The sequence below is a fragment of the Ictalurus punctatus genome, chromosome 26 (assembly GCF_001660625.3).
Source record: "Ictalurus punctatus breed USDA103 chromosome 26, Coco_2.0, whole genome shotgun sequence".
Taxonomy (NCBI): Eukaryota; Metazoa; Chordata; class Actinopteri; order Siluriformes; family Ictaluridae; genus Ictalurus; species Ictalurus punctatus.
The window spans coordinates 15,446,126-15,455,005 of record NC_030441.2 but is presented as its reverse complement, the minus strand read 5'-3'; the positions used below and the strand labels follow the sequence as shown (position 1 = coordinate 15,455,005).

Genomic DNA, 8,880 nt, shown 5'->3' with positions numbered 1-8,880 from the left:
TTCAGGAGACACGGATGTGAGATATTAGATGAGTCTTTTCACCCTGAATCCAAAACAGGTAAGGTGATGATGGGACTGTCTATAGGATTATCTCCATTCCATCATGAGAACATCCTCATCATGAAAAGATATATATGCATACTAGGAGTACAATGCAATGGGACCATCTGTATCTAAATCTTTAGTGCTTCAAATATTTGTATATGTGCTTTCCTTCATATGAATATCTAAAGTGGAAGTGGTGTAAGCTGAGAAGGGTCTCAACCTCAGCATCGCTTGAGTTCGTAACTGGGGCCATCAGAGATAGGGCTACGTTCTCAGCATACACTATTGAAATGCATACATTAGTCTCATTGCATATCAATATTTATTTGTGCAAAGTTTTTTTTTTTTTTTTTTAATGATTAAATTCCTTTCATCAACATGGTGGTCTGTTTTCACATCGGTTAGCCGTCTCCTATATTACCTACAATGCTGTTCGACTACCGGCGGATAGTGGTGCAGTGGGAAAGAGATCGATGCGGCAGCGCTTTAGTCTGCTCAGCACTCTCGCCTCCTCGTTTGTACGCTCTGCTCAAAGAGCTCAACTTCCAAAGCGTTCTTGCTAATACTATCTCGTAGCTCGCTGACTCGCCAAGCAGAGACTCTGCTGTAACTCAGTGCAATTGCGTTGTATATTTGCGTTGCATCCTGGAACCTTCGCTGTCTCCATTATGTCTACGTTGGATTTCTTATTAATATGATGTTGAACGTTAAAACTGGACAATGGGCACAGTAAGTGTCTGATATAACAGGTAGTGCAAAAATATAACAATAACGATATAATTAAATAAATAAAATGCTGTGAATATAAACATAACATACTATGACATAGTATTCAGCAGATTAGCTTATACCATATGTGGACAAAGCAGTTATTGCGGAAGTAGTTTAGTATGAGTGTGTGTGTGTGTGTGTGTGTGTGTGTGTGTGTGTGTGTGTGTGTGTGTGTTGGTCCAGTCTCTGATGGCTTGGGGGAAGAAGCGGTTACATAGTCTGGCCGTGAGGTTCCGAATGCTTCGTTACCTTTTTCCAGACGGCAGGAGGGTGAAGAGTTTGTGTGAGGGGTATGTGGGGTCATCCACAATTCTGGTAGCTTTGAGCAGCGTGTGGTGTAAATGTCTATGATGGAGGCAAAAAAAACCCCCCAATGATCAACACCTGACCGTTATCCCTTTAGTTTGAGGTTGTTGAAAAGCTAGTAATGGCCCCATGTGACGTCGGAGAGACGTCAGAGAGCCTTTTAGAATACCTTTGACCAAAGAAGAACATGCTGAAATCATTCTCATGGCTGGATCGGGAAGTTGTCTCAAGGTCGCGATGAACTTTAACCTGAAACATGGCAAACACGTCACACACAGAAGACTGTTGCCAAACTTGCAGACTTACCGAGAAGAGGACATCCACGAACATCCACCAACGAAGACACAACCAACGTGGTGCTGATAAACATAGTACCCTATGTTTTTTCTCGGATTTTCTCTGTAGACTGATGTGCTGAAGTCAACAATTTGCCGTTACACCTGTCACCAAGTGTGTTGTCATTACATCTGAGAACAGACCGCTCACTTCTGTTCACGGAGACGTCCAAACATTACAGAATGAATTCCAGCACACAGGAAAACACTGAATTATTCGTCTTCAGGATTGTTTGTTTTTTCCTGGAACGCTGTTGTAGCTGCTGTACTGCGCTGAAACGATTCATTTTTCCATCAGACAAATTTGTTTGGCTCTCATATAAATTATACCTCTGTCCAGACTCCTCAGCTGTAATCTGCATGGATTTACTTTCCAAGTGCATGAGATTGTTATGTGAATATTCACAATGTTCCGTGCAGTATGAACGAAATGCTCACATTCTTTTGTACGCTTTTGTGCTTTCTACTCACGCCTGGATTGTATAAAGCAACAACACTGCAAAAAAAAAACCCCAAAAAACAAAAAGACATTCTCAACCAGTCAGAATGACACAAAGTAACGGTTCGATGAGGCTGAGTACAAGTGTAAAGGTTTGCACGGGTCAAAACACTGACAGGCAAGAGTAAACCAGGATAATCCATAAACAAAGGACAGAGAAATGTAGTGAGGGTCAAAACCAGGAAGAACAATGATATACAAAATTTTGGACTTTAAAAACAACACTTTAAAATAAATGCAAGACTTTAAGACTTTGTAAAGAGACAAAGTAACAGCAAGGAATAAATAGACCAAAGAAATCCAGAGTGAGACACAGAACAGGTGGACACAGTCAGGTAACACGCTAATGACAGGATGGGGAGGAGAGAGGACTACAGCATGGCAATGTAAACTAAAGCATGTGAGGTGAACTAAAAGCAAAATGATAAGAAAGAACTGCTGAAAGAGGGAGATCGTGACACTTAAAGGTTTTGACTATTCTGCTACATTCTCATTGGTAGAGGGTTAACTGAAGAAAAGATTTGCCCTAAGCAGTTGCCATATTGGTAACAATGAGCAGTTACAACCAAAATCGGAAAGAACATAGCAGCATGAAAATTTGTACACATGGGTTTTTCATTTATTTATTTATTCATTTATTTATTTTTGTGGTCAGTAATAATTCCTGTATAACACTTAAGACTGAAATGACAGGTCACCGGGAATGAGCTCAGCTCCACCAAAAGAAACATGAGCTCCCCTGAGAGCAGTAAAAGCTAAAGTGTGGGTGGGTTGTGAAAGCGATAATTAATGAACATTCTCTCATTTCTAACAATACATTTCTACTCCTCGGGCATTTGGTATAAAAATAAAAATGAAATGAAATTGAATCAATCTCCAACAGCTCTCACAAGTCTCTCTGCGTTCTGTTTTACCAAGGCAAGAGCTGCAAGAGTTTGTAAAATACAGCTGCATGTAAATATAGTTTGCTTGCATTTTATAGTCCGATTTTCAACATTTTATAGCACTTCCATAAACAAGTCTAACAATTATACTAAGAACCTTTGATAAAGCCCATATTCCTGAATCATTACAACTGTGCTTATAATTCTTTGTAAGTTGGTAATAATTCCTTGTGAGCATGTTTATAAACTCTAATAATGCCTCATAAAGCTCTAATGATATGCTACAAATAATTCCTTATAAAAACTTATAATAGAGGTTCCAAAACTTTTTGGGCTAATGACCTCAAATGGATTATGAATTATCTGCAACTGCAAGATTTTAGCCCCTCTACATTTTTTATAGCAGATTTATAATTTAGGAATTAGTACATTCATATTCAATACTTGAGTGTCAAATTTAAGAGCATACATACTATATATATAAATGAAATATTTCAAGCCTTTTTGATTTCTAATCCAGTAAAAACTTCTTGTAGATGTAAGTTATTTCTGCTAAAGACAGCAATACTAGCTTCTGAGGCCAATGGTGTACTTACGTCCATCCATCCATCCATCTTCTATACCGCTTTATCCTTTTCAGGGTCACGGGGAAACCTGGAGCCTATCCCAGGGAGCATCAGGCACAAGGCGGGGTACACCCTGGACAGGGTGCCAATCCATCACAGGGCACACTCACATACACATTCACACACCCATTCACACACTACAGACAATTTGGACATGCCAATCAGCCTACCATGCATGTCTTTGGACTGGGGGAGGAAACCGGAGTACCCGGAGGAAACCCCCGCAGCACGGGGAGAACATGCAAACTCCACACACACAGGGCCACGGTGGGAATCGAAGCCCCGACCCTGGAGGTGTGAGGCGAGCGTGCTAATCAACGTCATCAATAGGCACTGTTTGTCCAAATATGTCAAAACAGCCGACATGGATTTCCATGGAATGTCCTTATTTTTTCACATGATTTTATAATATATTACACTTATAAAAATTTGTGAACGTGATAGAAAGTGTTACCCATGTGAGTATATGAACCCTGGATAACAGCCATAGGCTATGAGAATCACCTGGGCACATGTCCACCATATGTAGGTAAGGACTTGGATGTAGGTAAGGTAACCTGAAGTCCAAATCTGATCTCATCTTCTGGTTCAGTAACATATTACTTTAGTATAATTTATACTAAACAGCATTATCTCATATCCTAATCAGATTTGACTGAGCTTGAGAGAAGCAATCTCAGGTTTAATTAAGCAGGGCAGCCCAATTTTCTCTGTACCTAACCAGGCATTAAAGGGGAAGGCTTTCATTTAGTTGGGAAACGCCTCCAAATGTGTGCCGCATATTACAGATCTATCTGGAGTAGCGTGTGATACAGAAGCTCTATGAAAGCCCGCTTCTACAGCAGCGACAGTTCAGTCATTTACGGGCCTTCATGACAAATATTTTCGTGCTAAGAACAGGATTAAATAAGATCGTCGAGGACGTCAATAAGGTATTTAGTATCCTGTTTAACTTTCCAAAAGCAAACCAAGACCAACCCTTTCAGACGTCTGTTTTTGATTTTATTCAGATATACAGTGGGGTCCAAAGTCTGAGACAACATTGAACATTTGAGAACGTAATAGAAGGTTTTTAGAATTTGTAAATGTTTAATAGAAAGAAAGTAAATGTTTAATATCATGAATATTTAATATTCAAGATTCTGCACTATTTCTACTGTAAGTCCCTATTTTGTTATGTTGATCATGTTAACTGATCAGATTTTTCCTCATGTCTAATCGCTTCTGTTAAAGCATGTGTTCAGATGACACTCTGATCGATTTGATCTAAAACGTAAGGATCGTGAGGTTTTGCAAAACGTGCGGCGGCCATGCCAGCTCGAGTGCACACTGTCAGTAAAGCCAAAAAAGGCATGGACCAACTACTAAGAAACTCTGAAATTCATGTAAATATTTAAAAGATTATACTTTTCACTCAAGTTGTTGTCGGTAATATAATTTCTAATGAAAATTGTTGTGCTATATTAAAAATTAATGCAAAATAGAGTAATAAAGTATTTTCAATAGTGGTTGTAGAGGTTTTTTTATTTTTAAAATTTTTTTTTAAGTACCATATATTGTAATTTCACAGAAGTAACCAGATCAATGAATAGATAAATATATAAGTGGTGCAATTTCATAACCTGTGAGTATGCTGGTCTTTGTTAATTGCATGAATGTCACTTAATGGATCATCATGATGCAGCGTATATAAACTATGAGCATAAATGAGTTTATTTGTGCTTCATAAATGAAACCTTGCTTTATTCCTTCCATCCACGCTGAAAAAAAAAACCCAATTGAAACCATCACAGACATTCTAATGGTTTCCATTACAAATACCATTACAAACCATCAGCTAACCATTAAAACCATTACCATTATTGGTTCTTAATAGTATCCATTAGACATAACATGCCACCATAAGATGGCAACAAATTACCCTTATAGACCCACAGGGAGCATTACAGTTTCCATTAGAACCAATACAATTCCCAATAAAACCATTACACATTCTATTAGGCTTTCTTTCTTTTTTCTCAGCAGGGATTATACAGGAACATGAGTCAAATATAATAGTTAAAGTCCATAAGGATAAAGAAAGCTGAACCATCCATGAAGATACAGGCCATCAAAGTTACGTAAGTCTTTTCGTAAAATGAGTGTACATAATTTCCATATTTTCTCATTCATCAATTTCATCTTTGGCTGTATATGTTTGATTAAATGTGCCTAGATTTGAGAGTAATATTTTAATAACCTGAAAACAGCTTGATTTGCTGTTAAATCAGCATTAGTACATTAGTACTAATGTTTGACAATATCTAGGACATTCTGCAGTGTGTAGGGAACACCCTCAAAACACACACACACACACACACACACACACACACACACACACACACACACACTAGTGATGTTGTGTAAAGCTTGATGATCAATGAGCTGAATGAAAGCAGTCAATATTTATGGTAGAAGTCACAAACATGGCCGTTAGAATGCAGCTGCACTTTATAGTCAATTTCTCAAGGTGTTAGTCGGGAATGGTGAAGTCTAGTAATTTTTAAAAGATAAATAGTTTTAGGACATATAAGGGATTAAAAAAAAAAAAAAAAAACCTGACATTTTGATTCGACCATCTGATCACCAGCCACCGGAGCTTGTTCCACCACAGAACTGCTGATTTATAGAATCTGATTGCTCAGCAGGTGTTGATTCATTTTCTATAACAACGACTCTGACAATAGTTCCAGCTGCAAGGCAAATCACAGGTTTCTATCAATGTATTTATTCTAATATGTTATCATATAAAACATTAACATCAACTTTGAGAGACAAGGGGAGTTTAGTGAGGAATCTGTTTGTGGCTGCTGTAAATAAAGTGATACCAGAACTAACATGAAATGCAACTATAAATGGTTAAATGTACAATGCGTCAACCTTTAATACATCATTTAAAAAGGTCATCGTTGAGAGTATAAGAAGAATAAAACATTTTGCGATGTGTAACCTGTCATCGAACATCTAAAAATACATTTTCTTTTTTTTTCTGTCTTTAATTAATTTATTCATTTTCAAATGGTTCATTTACATGTGATTCATTTACATGTGATTCATTTACATGTGATTCATTTTCATGAGATTCATATTCATGAGATTCATATTCAAGTGATACATTTACATATGATTCATTTACATGTGATTCATTTTCATGAGATTCATATTCATGAGATTCATGTTCAAGTGATACATTTTCATGTGATTCATTTACGTGTGATTCATTTACATGTGATTCATTTACTAATTTGCTTCTCTTTAAATCCAGTTTTAAACTGTGATATTACAAAGGTCTTTCCAGATTATTACTTGCTACACTGTATGAGATAATCCCACATACATTTTCATTGAAATCGTGTTTGTCGAAATTCGAAATTCTACAAGCTTTGACAGCTGAGACAATGATTTGTCTGATGTCAGGTATTGGGCAGATCTCTTCGTCTTGGAGGTTTAATGAGTAAAGGACAATCGAGGACAAAATAGCATTATATCGCTCACATTTCCAACATCATTCTGGATTTGTTCAGTGTTGCAGTGAAGGCCAGGTGTAAACTGAGCAGGCTAGGTATACAATAACTCTCCACTATTCGATGCAGAGGAGTCCCGAATTGAGTCCTAGTTGCACTCAAGATTACTTCCTCGTACCATCATGGGAAGACTTGTCTTGCTACTCTTGCCCTAAGATTTCTCAGTAGAGGTCTGGCTCCAGATTTATCTAAAAGTATGTTGTGTTGTTCTTTAATTAATAATAACTCTAATCACTGGCAAACCGCTGATGTATAAGAGGAATAAAACACTTTGCTGTTGGTGGAAAATGTTCAACTTCACTGTGAGTAGTAACTTTGCTTTGTGTCAGGCCGCATCACGCCACCCAGTCGTTGATTATCATAACGGTATTCCTTCATTAGCAAAAACAATTGCTAATTGTTTCATTCTTGCTACCGTTATATACAATCAGACAATCAGTTCTCTCTGCCCTGAAATTGTGAAATTCAGCTATCACAAGTAAAAGGTCCAGGTTGATGGTGTTGAAGCAAAGTTATGTAAACTCAATCTATAACTTCTTCTAAATGACCGGAATTCTTGGTACGAATAAATAACCTGTAACGGCATCTGTGGCCAAGGTTCGATTAGCTCTGTGGCCTCCGTATGATGAACTGGGATATATTCATCAGTTGGAGGAACTGGAGTAAAGACTATGTGTGTGTGTGTGTGTGTGTGTGTGTGTGTGTGTGTGTGTGTGTGTGTGTGATGTTGGGAGGGAGGGAGTTGAAGCAGAGTGATGTCCATGCTGCTGAGTATAAGGAACAATTTCTTGAAATGGCTTGATGAGTTCTCAGGTTTGGATCGATACATCACCTGCAGCCCATCTGTATGTTGCATTTGCTCATGTCATGGCCAATGTGGTGACTCTCATCATAAGGCCAACAAAAGTGGGGGATGAAAAGAAAGAAAGGGAGGAAAAAGGAGCTAAGAGAGAGAGAGAGAGAGAGAAAAGCAGGGATATTAATCAAAAGCTACCCCCAGACTCTGCTATCAATTTGGTATCAGCACTCCCAAATTGCTTAGCTGTAGCCACTGAGGCAGGCTTTCTCTCTTACTCCTTTTTGTAGTGCAACAAAGCATTCATGTATCTCATAATGGCAGTTTCTTTTCTTTCTTTTGTACCAGACGTGGCTCCACTCAGTTGCAATACAAGTTCTTCTCTGTACGCGTCTACGAGTGCTGCATGGCGGGAATGATTGTCTAGCAATTGCAGAGCCAAGTGGGAGGTCAAGCCTTGAAATTGGGACACACCGCCAGTGCTATTTAATTATATCTAAATGAATGTCAGGTATATAGACACTTTGATGGTGGTAATCATTGCTTCTGCCATGGCGGGACGGTCAATACCAGACTGTTGCCGTTTTGCTTCGGTTGGATAAAATAACCTCTCCATCCATGTGCTGAGACAAACATTCTTAAGGCTTCAAGCAGTACAGTACATGTTAGCGATATTGCTTCTTTCAGAATCAGTAGTGTTTAGCCAGCGTACAGCGCTATGCACTAGAATTTTTATCACAAACACTGCAATTGCAAACCCCCAGCAGCGCTCCTACTTTCCCCACAGACTCATTACCCACCTGCTAGTTGGCAGAAGCTGCTGGAGCATCCTGCTTCCCCCACTTGTTTTCCCTTGCACTCAGGCTCTTCAACATCCACCTGTGTAGAAGTGACCTCATCAAGATCAAAATCTGGCCCAAATCATGCACATCATTTTCCTGTTTTCCTCTAAGGTTCATGCATATTTGTGCATTTAGTACATTTTGGGAAACAGAACCAACTAAAAGCATTAGATAGATAAACAGACAGACAGACACATAGACAGACACATAGAT

General features: G+C 38.5%; 1 protein-coding gene across 1 annotated transcript in view; it reads right to left on the bottom strand.

Moving 5' to 3' along the window:
- Window positions 1-6,543: 6,543 nt before the first annotated feature.
- Window positions 6,544-8,880, bottom strand: part of pudp (pseudouridine 5'-phosphatase) — a 65,870-nt gene continuing 63,533 nt past the window's right edge. The window contains exons 4-5 of the mRNA XM_047151133.2: window positions 8,626-8,704; window positions 6,544-7,972 (exon numbers count right to left, since the gene is read on the bottom strand). Of these exons, the coding sequence (XP_047007089.1) occupies window positions 7,890-7,972; window positions 8,626-8,704 (162 nt within the window). The 3' untranslated portion in view covers window positions 6,544-7,889. The remainder of the gene's footprint in view (window positions 7,973-8,625; window positions 8,705-8,880) is intronic.